General features: G+C 42.0%; 1 protein-coding gene and 1 long non-coding RNA gene across 3 annotated transcripts in view; both read left to right on the forward strand.

The window, feature by feature from the left end:
• The window catches only part of MMP24 (matrix metallopeptidase 24), a 51,254-nt gene that overhangs the window by 11,830 nt on the left and 23,140 nt on the right, over nt 1–16,284 (forward strand). For both annotated transcript variants that reach the window (XM_083801192.1, XM_083801193.1), the window contains exon 5: nt 15,990–16,151. In XM_083801192.1, coding sequence (XP_083657318.1) covers nt 15,990–16,151 — 162 coding nt within the window. The remainder of the gene's footprint in view (nt 1–15,989; nt 16,152–16,284) is intronic.
• On the forward strand, nt 6,419–11,292 carry LOC310882440. Its single transcript, XR_014572963.1, has 2 exons — nt 6,419–7,720; nt 10,885–11,292. It is a non-coding gene; the product is annotated as an uncharacterized lncRNA (long non-coding RNA).

A 16,284-nucleotide genomic window follows, 5' to 3' on the forward strand; every position in this document is an offset into this window, starting at 1 on the left:
AGGAAATTGAACTCATGGAGCAGTCCTTATTATCTTGGATCAAGGGGTGCAGAATTCGTTTAAGTTTTCAGATGAGAGTGTCAATGGGAGCAGCTACAAGCATGAGGGAGAATATTGGAATTCAGAAGGACCAAGGCAAACCAGGGAAGTGATGGGCAGGTGTCCCTCTCTGTGGCAGGGGCGTTGGAACTAGGTGATCTTCAAGGTCCCTTCCAATTCAAACCATTCTGGTGATTCTGCGTTATAGCAAACAGGATGCAACTGAGAGAGAAGGTGTGGTTTTACGTTTGGACAGCTACACAACAACATGATGAGGAGCAATTGGTGTGGTCAAAGTAGGAGGCAATATCTCAGTTTTTTTCCCAAAAAGTGCTTCTGAATAGAAATGAAAGCAGTGCTCAGCCCTTAGTCTGTCCCAGACTTGTAGCAGCAAGGGCTGCAGTTTATTAGACTTCAGTCTATGGGCACTTGGAGGCAGTTGAAGCCTTTTGGGATTCACTGTCGTTTAACAGTACATTGTGTATGTTGCTCATGGGCCAGGTGACCCCTGGTGGCTGCTTAGAGCATTTGGTCACTGAGTTACCTGTTCATGAAGGCAGCCTTGGAGTCCCAGTTGCGTGTATTTCCAGAAGGCACATAAAAGGTGACTTTGCTATGCTTCCTGCAAGTCCTGGACCATTTTTTACTTGTAATAAGCTGTAGAAACAGATGAGTATACTTCAAACTACCTGTCTCAAGACTCACAGCTGCTGCCATATGTTGTCCACTGTAGGCAGCAAAGCCTGTGCCCAAAAGAGGGTAAGCAGATTTGGCTATGCTGTCATCTCTCCCTTGGCTGTCTCGGTATCTTACCTAACTTGGATCAAGCGTGCATGGTCCATTAACTGGACTAAATCAAGTATTTCCTAGCCTTTATATTAAACTATTAATAATATGTATGTATGTATATATTTCCAAGAATAGCTTGAAAATATATCCTATCAAGTGTCTGAAAGTAAGTTCTGTCAGTTTAAATATCCACACTAACCATGACTGCTCTTATATCTCTCTAAGAACTCAAACATTTGTTTAATCGAGGTTGATTACAGGAAGTCACTTTTAATCCCCAGATTAACATTATAAATAGCACCATAAATAATCCCTAGCAAATCTTCTTCATGGTCTTTTAAAAGATCATTGCTGTTTGTGCATGTGTCAACACCATACCGCTAAATGTGAGGCATCCGCCAACCTGTTGCAGCTGTTAGCTCTATAGCTATACAGATAAAGCTGTATAGCTGTACAGCTGTATAGCTGTATATAGTGATTAGATCCTCTGTTTGTAGTGACAAAACTTGCTTTTGTCACCATCACTGTAAATGGCAGTGCCTGTGTTTTATCAGCTCTGCTAATGGCACCATCTCTGCTGTTGCCACCCGTGAGCAGAGTGAGCATTACTGGGGTCGTCCCATCTGCAGTGGTGATACCGCTGGCAGTTTTTCTGTGCAGTCTGGATTTCATTCCAAAGCTTATATGTACCAAGCACTGTCCTGGTCAGGAAATACTCTGAAGCAGTGGTTGAAGGCTTGAAGTGGAGCAGGGTTGATTTAGGCAAGAAGTTTAGAGAAGCTTTTTAATGCTTAAGCAAGGTAAGTACTGAGTTAATGATGCCCTGCCAGGGATCACCAGAAGTTTTTTCTTTCAGCAAGCCTGGAGTTGAATTATAAGATCCTTCCTATCATCTGCTTGTTGTGTGGCATGCAGGTGGGAATGTGCCCAAGTTCACTCACTTCGGCTTCCTCAGTAAACAACCCCAGCTGACAAGTTATTCCTGGAGCCACTGTGGTGTAACTCAACTTCACATCGCATTTGATCATTTTGCGGTTCACAGGATGCACTTTCAGCATCCTTTCTTCCAGGTATTCTCCCATGCTGTACAGCTTCGCGTCTGCATCAAGTTCTCTTTGAAAGGGTAGGATGACCACTGTTTTATATTCAGTGAGACTGGATGTGACCGCTCTCTAACTATTGGCAGGAAATGCTGGTCTTTGGTAACAGGAAGTAAACAGATTTTGTAATCATTACAATAAACGTGTTCCTATGGATCCCAGTGGGTTCCTCCAGAGGCTTCTTTGGAAAGCTTCCTGTTAAAGCCTTCTGAAGAAGCCAGACGAGTGTCAGCGTTTACAAGCCACTGCCAGCACTGATACAAGAGATGAGATTTCCTGGGTCTCATTTGGTGACAAATCAATGTAGGAGCTATTGCAAAAATTCTGGAGGAGAAGGACCTGATCCAGCTCCCAGAAAGGCTTCAGTTAGCAACAGAGGAGAAGTGGACAGACTTTTCCTTGTGTGATTCCACACAAGAACTAGCACTGTTTCAGTAAACAGCTCTTTGGACAGCAGAGCAAAGCACTCCTAAAGCCGCTATCTAGACATCACATTTGTTCAGCAGATTTTTCAGGGTAGCCAAAAGCCATCAAAGCTGGTGGATGTAAATGTTCAGCAAGGATCTCAAGGAACAAGTTCTGGTCAGAGTAGCTAATTTTGGAGGAGAATCTTGCTGATGAATAAGTGAGTATTACAACCTGTAAGGGAGAATTTTGCCTGTTGTTGGGGAGGGGCTGCATAGCTTTGAGTTGGCATTTAATCTGCAATGCCAGTGTGTTCAGAGTACGCTGGCACAGACTGGGAGGCGCATAGCTGGAGGGCAGCTCAGCGGGGGGAGCAGCACCTGGGGGTGCTGGTGACGGCAGCTCACCACGAGCCAGCAGTGAGCCCTGGCAGCCAAGGGGGCAAACTGTATTTTGGGATGCATTAAGCACACTGTAGCTAGCCAGCTGAAAGATGTGATTCTCCCTTTAGCATTGGTGCGGCCTCACCTGGAATATTGTGTGGAGCTCTGGACTCCACAGAATAAAAAGAACATTAAGGTCCTTGAAAGCATCCAGAGGAGGGCAACAAATCTGGAAAAAGGGCTGGAAGGCCTGTCCTGTGAGGAGAGGCTGAGGGCACCAGGGTGGTCCAGTCTGGAGGAAAGGAGGCCAAGAGGCGACCTCGCTGCTCTCTGCGGCTTCCCGAGGAGGTGCCGGTCTCTGCCCCCTGGGACCGATGGCAGGATGTGCGGGAAGGGCACAAAGCTGTGCCAGGGGAGGGTCAGACCGGGCATCGGGAAAATATTCTGGACTGTGTGAGTGGTCAAAGACTGGAAGAGGCTTCCTAGCAAAGTGGTTGAACCCCATGCCTGTCAGTGCTCAAGAGACATTTGGACAATGCCCTCATTACTATGCTTTAACTTCTGGTTAGCCGTGAAGAGGTCAGGCAGTTGAACTCTGATCTTTGCAGGTTCCTTCCAACTGAACTGTTCTTCTCTCCTCTTCTCAAGTGGTGTCTTCCACTGGAATTTTACTGTTTTCTATCTTGGCAATAGGAATATCCCAAACCTTCCAGATTTTTGTGACAATTGTATCCCCTTTCTTAAAGAAAGGATCCTGTCTCTTATCTCCACTTCTCCTGTGGAATTCAGTTGCTCAGAGAAAGACATACAGCCACTCTTTGAGAGACCCAGATTACTCATGGATTCTGTGCTTTGTTTCTTCGTCTTTCTCTGTTGTCACCATTTTCTTCTAGAAAGCTTTTCTTGTTCCTTAGCTAAATATTTTGCAAAGCCAGCTTCCCTTTTGTCAGTACTACATGGCTGAAACCAGTCAAATTTTGAGTTTAACAAAAATGAAGTATGATGTTTGGGGACCCCACTACAAGAAAAGCGTCAGCAAACTGGGAAGAGTCCGGTGCAGGAGCACTGAGGTGAAAAGGGGTTGGAGCACTTGGCACACAAGGAGAAACAAGGGAAACTGGGCTTGTTCAGCCTAGTGAGGAGGAAGACTGGGGAAGGGGGGGGTCTAATAGCAGCCTTCTGCCACCTGTGGAGAGATTATAGAGAAGAAGAACTACACTTTTCTTGGAGGTGCACAGAAAAATGAACAAGAAGTGATGAGCACAACGTGCAACAAGGAAGATCTGACCTGGGCATAACGGGGACAACTCTTCACCAAGAGAGTGGTGCAACTTTGAGATAGAGTCCGGAGAGGTTGCGGACGCTCCATCCTGGGAGATTTTCAAAATTTGACTGCATGATACCTTGAGCAGCCTAATACAGTTTTGAGATTAGCCTTGCTTGAAACAGAAAGTTAGGCCTAATGACCTTCAGATGTGCCTTTCAATCTAATTTTTTCCATAATTCTCTATAATTGCTAAGAAGACAGCATTTCAGTACCTGGAAGTTCAGTAAATTGCAGTTACTTCTCACGTCAACTCTGAGCTTCTAACAAGATATTCAGCTCATAAAATTCTGTCAGCAAATCTCTTCTTAAAAACAGGTATTTTTTAATATCAAGATTATCCACAAAGGAGGATTGATGGATATAGGTGCATAAAGGTGGTTGGCAATTTTTTTTTCCAGGTACTCTAAAAGTACCATGTCTTATTGTTACTTTTTTGAAATGCGAGAATGTAAAAGGTTGCTGTAAGCATTCACCGGATTAATGGTATAAATATATTGGATGTAAGTTAAGATATAAGTTTGCCTAGTATTAAGTGATATGTACAAATAGGTTTGGCTATTTTTTTTCCTAACCTGGTCAGGTAGTTCTTTATTATAAAAGGCATCACTTTGGAAACATCGCCTACTAAACAATCCTTATTGTATTTGATGTCTTCAGTTAAAATAGTAATGTTTTAGGTGGAGAAAGGGGACTAGGAGGAATGAAGAGTATCCAGTTCTTGGTTTTTGTTTTGATTTGCATTGTTATTCACTTTTCTAGGACGACTGTACTGTCTGCTTGCAGCCCAGTTACCTGAATTGTACAGGTACAGTGCATGCTTGCTGAAAAAGAAAATATAGCTTCCGTTAACCCCTGCCCCTTCACCCAGCATAATGCCACAACTTGGTACAATCATTTATCCTTAATTTATTCTGAAATTTAATCCTGTTTCCTCTATGTTTTGCCTTGCTTTCTGTCTATTTCTTTTTCATTTTACTACTATTTTAATATCTGTTTTCTGGGGCAATGCTGAGGACAGCAAAGAAAATATACAGAGTATCAATGAGCTACTTGACAGCATATGTACTCACAATACAGTACACCCATAATGTTGCTTTTTGGCTGTTAAATACTTTTAAATTTTTCTTTCTCTGATTTCTCAGGTAAAGAACATCTCCACATCTAGAGAATTTTGTTCTAATAAATGGCATTTTGAATCCATCATTATTTTTAGGCTTCTGACATTGTTGTTGAAAGTAAGCATCAGAATTTTTCAGAGCAAAATTAAGAGCTGCTTTGATACTACTCACCTATCCTCTGTTGCAGAAGACCTGTTATCTGAAAGACTTGAAAATAGATGTTGGAAATTTTGGGGTGTAAAATTGCATTAAAATTTAAACTTACTCTATCAGACTTTTCTGTAGTAGTTCACTGCACCAGATCATGCTGTTGGTCAGTACTTTTCTTCATTGAAGAAAATCAGTTCAGTATTTAGTCTAAAACATACCTACTTAATGTTGGTTTCATCCTGTAACTTCTCAGAGAGATCTGTTCCCGTAAGTCAGAGTTCTCTAAAATCATATTTTAATGTTGAACTGAATTTGAGCAAGCATGTAGATGCATGGTTTCAAAACAGCCATCCATGGTAAAAAGACATTAAATTGGCTTGCTTAAGTAAGCAAGAGTTTGAGATTACATCCCTGTCGTGTCAAACCACCAAAACATAGAAGGCCTTAAATAAAGGACCTGAAAAGTATATTTTTTTAAAGTTAATTCCACCAGAGAAGCTGGTCAGTCATCGCAGCCACTCATATGGAACAAATGTTCCATTTAGTGTGTGAATTACAAACGTAAAGTGAAGAGAGAAAGCCCACCAACACACATGGAAGACTTCTGTCTACAGATTCTTCTTCGTACTGGACAGCATCTCTGTAAGTAGTGCTTTCTTTTGTGTTATATGCTGTCATTTATACAAATATAGAAGTGGCGTTATGGTAGTGCTGTGCTAGTGCGGTCTGGATTTTGAAGCTTTGCTATGTTGACAGTGATAGTTGTTGATCACAGCTAAAATTCTTGAATACGGATCACCTGCAAATTCTACTTTCAAAGCAAAGTACTTTTAAATATACCTTATGTTCACAGTGTTCTGTGAAAAGAAAATTAGTATCCATTGCTTTTGTCAATAGTTGTTGGATAATAGAGTATAAATATAGCTCTGTAGGTATTTGGAATCCTATTGATTTCTTTATAACAAAAGTAAAATATTTTACTTCATTCCACAGAGAATCAGATACTCTGAGATTTGTAGGAAGGAGCCAGTAGGGATCAGAATGATGTCATTCCCATAAAAAGAACAAAAAAAATAAAAGAGGCAGAACATGAGAATCAAGGTGAGATAAAATCTTTGTGTCTTCTGACCCAGTGAAAACAGATGATGTGAAGAAAGCCAAAACACAGCAGTATCTCTAATAAACTTCCTGCATTCCACTGAATGAGGAGATAAATAAAATAATATGCCAGATGTTAACTGGTAATATCAGACAGCTGACACAAGCAGGTCCAGGAGGTTCTTAAAGCACTTTGATGATAACTTCTTGGTGCAGGTTCTAAAGGAGCCAACTAGGGAAGGTGCCCTCCTAGATCTGTCTCTTGAGAACAGAGAGGGGGTTGTGGCAATTGGTGGCTGTCTTAGTCATTGTAACCATAAAGCGGATGAGTTTAAAATTTTTGGTGACAGAAGGAAAACTGCCACCAAAACTTCAGCCCTGGATATGGGGAGAGCAGACTTCAGGCTGCTCAGGAAAATAGTTAGTAAGGTCCCTTCGGAAACTGCGTTTGAAGGCATTGGCGTCCATCAGTGCTGGTCAGTCTTAAAGCAGTGCCTCCTAAAAGCACAGGATCAGGCAATTCTGAAATATCAGAAGTCAAGCAGGCGGGGCAGAAGGCCAGTTTGTCTGACCAGGGATCTTCTTCTGGAGCTTAGGCGCATAAAGAAAGTGTATGGCTGTTAGAAGCAGGGTCAGGCAACATGGAAGGACTACAGGGACGTTGTTCGCCTTTGTAGGGAGAAAATTTGTGTGGCCAAAGCCCAATTAGAGTTGAAGCTGGCCAGGTCTGTGGGAGACAGTAAAAAGGGCTTTTTTTAAAATATGTGAACAAAAAAAGGAAGAACAGAGAAAACATAGGTCCACTACTTGATGGGGATGGTCACCTTACAAATAAGGACATAGGCAAAGCAGAGACATTTAATGCCTTCTTTGCTTCTGTCTTCAGTGCCAATGATGGGCTTCGGGACTCAGGGTGTCCTGAGCTGGAGGACTGTGATGGTGGGAATGATAAACTCCCAGCCAACCCTGAACATGTGCGGGATTTGCTGCTCCACCTGGATCCATACAAGTCCATGGGTCCAGATGAGATTCATCGCAGGGTGCTCAAAGAGATGGCTGACATCATCGTGGGACCTCTCTCAATTATTTTTCAACAGTCTTGGGAATCTGGAGTGGTCCCAGTTGACTGGAAGCTGGCAAATGTTGTGCCAATTTTCAAGAAGGGCAAGAAAGAAGACCCTGGTAACTACAGGCCTGTCAGTCTCACGTCAGTGCCTGGTAAAATTATGGAGAAGATTATCCTGAGTGTTACTGAAATGCACCTGGGGGACAGTGCAGTCATTGGTCCCAGCCAACATGGGTTCATGAGGGGTAGGTCCTGCCTAACAAATTTGATTTCCTTTTATGATAAGATCACCCATCTTGTTGATGAAGGGAAGCCAGTTGATATGATCTTTTTGGATTTCAGTAAAGCTTTTGATACAGTTTCTCATAGGATCCTACTGGACAAAATGTCCAGCATACAGCTAGGTAAAAACATCATGTGATGGGTGAGCAATTGGCTGACGGATAGGGCTCAAAGGGTTATGGTAAATGGGGTTACATCAGCCTGGCAGCCAGTCACCAGTGGGGTTCCCCAGGGCTCCATTTTACGGCCAGTTCTTTTCAGTGTTTTCATAAACAATTTGGATGTAGGACTGGAGTAAATGGATGTAGGACTTTGAGGAAATTTGATGATGATACTAAACTCGGAGGAGTTGTTGACTCTGAGGGTGGAAAGGCCTTGCAGAGAGATCTGGACAGACTGGAGAGCTGGGCGATCACCAACCGTGTAAAGTTTAACAAGAGCAAGTGACGGGTTCTGCACCTGGGACGGGGCAACCCTGGCTGTATGTACAGACTGGGTGATGAGACGCTGGAGAGCAGCCCCGCAGAGAGGGATCTGGGGGTTGTGGTTGACACCAAGCTGAATATGAGCCAGCAGTGTGCCCTGGCAGCCAGGAGGGCCAACCGTATCCTGGGGTGCATCAAGCAAAGCATTGCTATGTGGTCGAGGGAAGTGATTGTCCCGCTCTACTCTGCGCTGGTGCAGCCTTACCTCAAGTACTGTGTGGATATTTGGGCACCACAGTACAAAAAGGGCGTGAAACTGTTGGAGAGTGTCCAGAGAAGGGCTACAAAGACGGTGAAGGGCCTAGAGGGGAAGCCATACGAGGACCAGCTGACGTTACTTGGCGTGTTCGGCCTGGAAAAGAGGAGGCTGAGGGGAGACCTCATCACTGTCTACAGTTTCCTCACGAGGGGGAGTGGAGGGGCATGTGCTGATCTGTTCTCTCTGGTGACTAGTGATAGGACCTGAGGGAATGGAGTCAAGCTGTGACAGGGGAGGTTCAGCTTGGATATCACAAAAGGGTTCTTCGCCAAGAGGGTGGTTGTGCACTGGGACAGGCTCCCCAGGGACATAGTCACGGCACCAAGCATGTCAGAGTTTAAGAAGTGTTTGGACTATGCTCTTAGTCATATGGTCTGAATTTTCGGCTAGACATGTGTCTACCCTTTTGGGTCCCTTCCAACTCAGGATATTCTATGAATAGGCATTCAGGGAGAGAATAAAAGAAAAAGAGGTGATTTAAAAAAAAAATCTAGTTGCAGTCAGAGGTGGATTTCATCAGCATTGAAGTGACACCTGATACTCCAGATCTTGACATCACAACCAAGCAGCAAAGTTGGCAGTTGTTCTTTTTTTTTTTTAAACATTTCTCTTCCTCCTGTTTCTGAAGAAGAGCACAAGATTTCAAAGACAGTTGAACCAGTATAGCCTTCTCCACCAAAATCTACCGAAAATACCACTTTGAGGGGGAATGTCTCTTGCAACCCAGTTGTTTTATTTCTCAGTCCCACTCAGTCTTTACAGCTCCATCATGAACCTTCTGTGCCAGGGGAGGACAAAGACAATAAGAGGTTTCATGTCCTAAGTAGAGAAACATCTTCTTTGTGGCAAAGAGCTCCTTTCATAACTCCCAGAACAGCATCGGCAGCAGGAGTTAAAATCATTTCAGGATGGGCTGGTTGGCAATAAGAATCCCAAGTAGTGTAGGCTGGTTTGTATCTATACTGCCTATGCCAGGCCTGTTTGGAGCACACTGGGCCAGCCTTCTGACTATTTCAGAGTTCTCGTTCCCCAGCTGCATTAACTGTCTCTAGATCTTACCGTTTGCAGTAAGGTAGACTTCGCATCCCTTGGACTTCCACTTTCTATCTTCATCAGCCACAACTGTGTAAACAATATAGCTTGACTCTTTTGTTTTATTATTTTACACATACTTAGCTTTTAGTATTTCCTTTTTCCTTGAAAAATGGAAAAATAAATAAAGCTCTGTTACTCATTACAATTTTTTCATTTTTTTTAAATAAAAGCAGCATAGCATCTTCTCAGTACTGATGGAGTGAAAGTTCTATGTACATTTTCTGTGTTCTTATGAGTAATGAGTATTTTCCTTTTCTTTACCATATGTTCTACCAGATTAGCCAATGCTATGCTAATAAAATTTCTATAAAATGGAATAGGTCTTTTTAAAAAAAAAAAAAAAAAGGTAAAAACCTGAAAGTTTTGTGTTCCATACCATTTACAAATTCTGAGTGAAAAAGATAAAATGTCTACTGCTGACTGACTTCTAATGAGTAACAGAGGTCATTTGTGTTCAGAGTAGACAAAAAATCCTTTCTCATGAGTTACAAAGATGTGGGGGCCGGGAAAGAATTAATTTACAGATCTGTATGATACAAAAGGCAAATATGGGCTTTCACTTTGGGGTCAATCATTTTTCAGTAACAGTTTATTTAATTATAAGCTATGCATAAATCTGCACTTGTGGAAGATATGGGAAGAATTTTTTTAAGCAGAACATTCTTTCTTCTTCCCATGTCTGTCTACTGAGCCAGCTGAAAGCAGTTACTGCTTCCCCTCTCCCTGGGTGTCCACTCTTGCCTTCATATCCTTTGGTCAGTTACGTTGTTACCACTCCAGAAAAATATTTTATATTTTTCCTGTGAATTTCTACAGGAGAGTGTTCTCATCTGTACTAAGTCAGATAAAGCACAGCTTGCAGCATTAATTAGGTCTGTAACACCACTAACAAACATAGTTTGCACACTCCCTTTTGGAGCCAATAAGGCAAACTGCCTCTCTTTTGTGCTGATTTTTGTGCTGAGAGCATCTCAGATCTTGTATGAGTTAATACTGCAGTTGCTCAATGTGTTTACACTGCAGACGAGAAAAGTTAAGAGTCAAATTGTCCTTATTATAGGGGACATCTCTTTTAGCAATCTGAATTAGTTAAGTTTGTTAGATAACTGTTGTGCAATTTCTTTCAAGATTGTATATCACTCTCTATTCTTTCTCCAATGAAGCTGTCTTAAAAGTTTTCATTAAATCCCTAAGATGTATCATATTCATTGCTAAATTTACAACTGTAACAGTTTATTAATAAAATGAAGCTTATTTTTCTTTTTAAAGTGTATTTTTTCCTTTCCAGATTGAAGAGCTGTTTTTCACATCCCTCGCCTGATACAATCAAATGGTAGAGCAATATCATCACTTCTTCAGGGTCTTTATGTGCAAGACTGAAAGCTTTTCTCGAGCAGAGCATGTTGTGGAGGTGAATGGAGGAGCACAAGACAAATTGCATGTTCTTCTGTTTGACAGTTCAGACCTAACAGCTCAGGTCTGTAGATGAAAGTACCAAAGCATAGCTTAGAGTAGCCCTAAAGCTTCTTTAAGTTGTGCTTGGAAAACAGTTGTTGGACTTGATATGTGTTTTAAAAGCATGTTAAGTTAATGCCATCTTTTCTGTAATTATGGTATGCATGGTATTGTCACAACCAATGGTTTGACTTCTTCAGTATTGTTTCTACTTTAATAAAATCCCAAAATATAACCTTCGTATGTCTATTAATTGTCTGAGTAAACTGCAAAAAGTAGATCAGGGTTAGCATGATGATGCAGTTGATAAAATATAAAACTGACAAGATAAAGATCAGAGATACACAGTTGCTCTGGTATTCTTAACCAGATGTACAGTATTATTAAATAGTACTGCTGCTGTCTTACAAGCTCTGGATTTACACTTCATTGTGCTAGGTGCTCTACAGAGTCTACCTATGCTCATTACAGCTATATGTACAGCTATCATGTTCAGTGGTAAATACTGATAGTAATATAACTATTTGCATAATAGTAGCCCTGGGAACTGTTATTGTAAACTGATAGGCATTTAAATAAATGGTTTTTGCTGACCTACAGAACTTGAACACCCTAATATGCAATGCATTTCGTAGGCAAATGTTTTTATATGAATGTTGGTAGTTAAAATGAATAAAACTATAAAAGAAGGCACGTGCTAGCAGTTTAATGAAGACCTTTCCCAGGATGTCTCTTACCTGATTTAATAGCCATTTCTCCAGCTGAAGATGCAAATAAAAGAAGCATGAGTGGTGGAGTACACGTCTAGAAGGAAGATCATTCATAAATCATTCACAAATCTGTTTGTGTCTGTAGTGTTTTTTGTGTTGTTGCAATAAAACCATGGGTTTCTTATCTCTTTAGGAAAGGGCGGTATCTTATAAACAACTGGAGATTGCTTAACCAGAGAACTGGTTTTGATATGTGTCTATATTGCAATTTATCTTAAATCAGTCAGTTAAGAGGGGGTTATTCTGAACATATATTTAGATATCTTCTAGTTATGAAAATTCAACTTAAATTTACTTCTAAAGTTGTGTGTATTCTTTTTCTGGTGTATGCATGGAGAGTAATAGAATTGTTAAACCAAATGTATAATACTCAATTTCTTAACCTCTTTTGGCATGATGATAATGAGCAATGCTTTTATATTGTTGCAGGTGGGCGGTGAGATATAACTTTATCTGGTGATAGCATGGTTTTTGTAAGGAACACGCACCAACTTTAAAGCTACTTTAACTGTGTTTATTTATGTTTTAGCCTAGCAAATCAAACTATTTCACTCAGTGAGCCAACTTAGAAAACTGCCCCCAGTCTTGGGGGTTTATCCTCTATCTGGTAATTTTTAGTGAACTTTGGGATGCCTCCTGAGAATCAGGAAGGAGACACTTCAGGCAGGTCTCTGACCAAGCAGATTTTATGGTACAAATTAGCAAAAAAAGTTTTATTTCTCTGGAAAGCTCTCACTGCAAATACAAATTAAGGGTAGCCAGTTCCTTCTTCACCCTGCTTTATGACACAGGTGGCTGGTGTATACTGAATACAAGTTTAGTTTGTTCTTGTTGGTTTGGGGAGACAGGGACTGAACAGGAAATTAAGGAGCTTTATCTGATTGCCTGATCTTTCTGTATGACCAGAAGGGTATCAAGCTAGACTAATGGTCCTCCGTCCTGAGTTTTGCTCCAAAAAGATGGACATTAATAAAAGAGTACTATTCAGACAAAAGCTGTGCAGAACATAGCCAGAGACCTTACTGTGTATTCAAGAACTGACAGAAACAATCTGAGAGGTCCAGGCTTCTTTGAAGGCTGCTGCAGATCAGCTAAATTTCCACACAGTAATGGGTAACAGTGCACAACGAGACATTGCAAGTCCAACCTAAGGGTGGAGATAGGACCACCATCAGGCAACAATTTCAAAACTTGATGCTTTCTTTTTAAAGTAGATCATAGCCCACCTTTTGAAAAGGAAAATGAGCAATATGTTCTCTTTCATGATGTGAAATTCCCTACCTTTTACAATGATAAAGAGGACTTCTGCAAGTTTGCAGATGATGTACAGTTTTGAGGGGTGGTTGATACACCAAATGGTGATGCTGTCATTCAGAAGAACCTCAACAGGCTGGAGAAATAGGCTGGCCAGAGCTTCATGAAATTTTCCTCAAAGAGGAAAGCAAAGTTCTGCACCCAGGGAGGAATAACCCCAGGTACCCCATACATGTATGAGAAAGTAGCTTTGCAGAGAAGGGTGTGGGGGTCGTGGTGGACACCAAGTTGAACATGAGTCAGCACTGTGCCCCTGCAGCACAGGCCAACAGCATCCAGGGCTCCATTAGGAAAAACATTGCCAGCAAGTCAAGGAAGGTGATCCTCTCTTCTCAACAGTGGTGGAGGCGTTGTGATGCATTGTGTCCATCTGGTGTGTTGTGTCCAGTTCTGGGCTTCGCAGTACGAGAAACTCAAAATTCAAAACCCAACTGGATACAGTCCTGGACAACCTTCTTTACTTGACCCTGCTTGAGTTGGGGGGTTTGGACTAGACAATCTTCAGGGGTTCCTTCCAACCTTGACCATTCTATGAGTCTGTGCAATTCTGTTTTCCAATTGTAGAGCGGGCTGGTATTTGTTTTGGGCAGAAACGAGTAATTGAAGGCTATTAAAACTGAATTTAAATGAAGATAGTATCAGATATTATGCTCCTGATAATGCTTAGTGCAGTCTATGTAGAGGCAAGGGACTTACACAGATTTGTATGCAGACTTACAGAGAGGTAAGTTCTAGACATGCTGTCACTACAAAGACTCTTTAGATAATTCAACAAGGGATAGAATGCCACCAGTTTGGTGAGGAGAGTGTCCAAGCACGTAGCATGGGCACAGCCCTCTTCTCATTAAAGTCAGCTCTCTGCTGAGTGGCCTTTAGTTGGAATCCCATGTGTGAATAGTTGTGGCAATGAAAATTATGTTTTCACAAGCATTTAAGTGATACAGGTAACTAAGTCCTTTTAATTGTCAATAGGACCTTGAGTCTTTTAATCACTTTTGAACATTGGGCGCATTTTCTAAGCTTGAATATTTTTGAAAACTCATGAAGAATGATCAGTCCTCCAAACTTTACTATGAAACTACTTAATGAATTTTATAACTAAGATGTTGAACATTTTATTGACTTGTTCTGCACACATCAAATTTTCCAGCTATGGATGAAAAAATACAAAAAGTAAGTCCCCATTTGGATTTCTAGAATACAGAAAGTCTGCTATTTTAAATACATATATGGCTAGATTTTAGCCCACCTATTTCTTTGGATGTTTGTATTTGAACAAATGTATTTGAACATTTATTTGAAATGTGTATTTTAACATGGCAAGTGCATATTCCTTCCAACTCAAATGTTCTGATGATTTAACCATTTTGGTGTGGTATGTATAACCAGATAAACATTATTTGCTATTTACTTTTGGTAAGATGTCTTGAGATGCTGGCAAAGTACCCTGCTCTGAAGATTTGCAGGCCCCTGATTCTATGTTATCACATTTTCTTGGATTACATGAAGCAAAAAGCATTTAAAAAGTGGAGATAGTTCTACACTAATCACTGTTCTACACTCTTGTCTGGGGAAACTGGGAAAGCTCCTGTCTCAGGGACACCTCAGCCATGAACACAAATCTGAAGATTGTTGCCTCTCTAAGATAGGTGTGGTTTGAAGATGCATGAAATGGAGATGTGCAGTTTGGAGATGCTGCAAAGCATCCACTGAGCTGCCACCACCAACCGTGTTTTCCTGTGTCTGATTGCCAATGCTCTTGGTCTGTGCCTTGCAAAAACAAACAAACAAAAAAAAAAACAGAGAAGGCCAATTCAACAATTCAAGCAGGGGGAAGGGCTCAAGCATTTTATTGACAGGGAAGCTCTTCATTGTCGGCTGTGTCTTCACCACCTCACACAGACATTGCTTGTGTCACATCCCATGTCAAGATGCCCTCAGGACATCCAGGGACCACTCTAGATCAAGGAGATGGGGGGCCCAGATCCATGGGGCTGAAGAGGAGTATATGTCTGTAACAGAGAGCTTAAGGTACCCCAAATTCACCCTTCTACCAGATAGGGCTCCTCAACCCTTTCTTTTCCTGTCAGGAACATGTTCCTTCTCTTCTCCATCCTTCTCTCTCCTGCCTTTGAGATTCAGCCGAGTGTCACCAGCCTTTTCCTGTGTGGCTCTGCCAGTGCTCACCTTCTCCTGCTGACATGGCAGTGCCAGGAGTCTAGCAAAGCAAAGCACACTGAGAGAAGCCTGTGCTAGAGGAGATGGGGCTGTCCCTTGTACCACAAGTATGTGGTGGTGAGTGTTAGCTCTAGTCTTCTGTGTCCCGCCTTCTCCCTTCATCAGCCTGGCTGGTGCATTACAGATGTCCCTTAGGATTTGGTGGTCCAGATCAGATCAGAGGACAGCACGGGAGCAGCCAGAAGGGGTACCAGGTTCCCTTCCTGCCATATGCCTTTGCTATTAGCAGACTGGCAGCACTCTCACCTTTCCTGGCAGCACTGGGATAAGGAAGCCGTAGTATCTGAGCTGCCTATTTTATTGGCCATTTTCTGTAAACTCTACAGAAGCGTCTACAGCCAGTACCCATACACTCCAGGCAGCTGCCTGTTTTAACTGCTCTGAAGGTGCTCCATGTGGCCATTGGTTAGGAGTCTCCTGCCCATTCTGTGATGATGACTGTTAAAGCCACACAGACTTCCAGGACGAAAGCCATTTCCAGGAGTTGACACTGACACTGTGACTTGCTGTGCAGTAGGATAGAAAAGCAGTTGCTTCTTACGTGATGAGCAAGCAGGGCTTGGGATTGTGTTGAGCTATGGCTGCATACTAAACCAGCTGTGCCTTCCTTCCACAGGGAACGATCTCTTCCTGGTCGCAGTTCATGAGCTGGGACATGCACTGGGTCTGGAACACTCCAATGATCCCAGCGCTATCATGGCTCCTTTCTACCAGTACATGGAAACACACAACTTCAAACTGCCCCAGGATGACCTCCAAGGAATTCAGAAAATCTATGGTGAGCAACACTATCCACTCATCTATTTACACTGAGCCTGAGTGTAGCAAGTAGCTTACAGATGCAAACAGGCAGCACTCAAAATTTTTCCAGTCAGGATGGATTTCCTGCTGTGGCTTAATGAGACCTGTTT

Source organism: Anser anser (genome assembly GCF_964211835.1).
Source record: "Anser anser genome assembly, chromosome: 16".
In the NCBI taxonomy this organism is placed as follows: Eukaryota; Metazoa; Chordata; class Aves; order Anseriformes; family Anatidae; genus Anser; species Anser anser.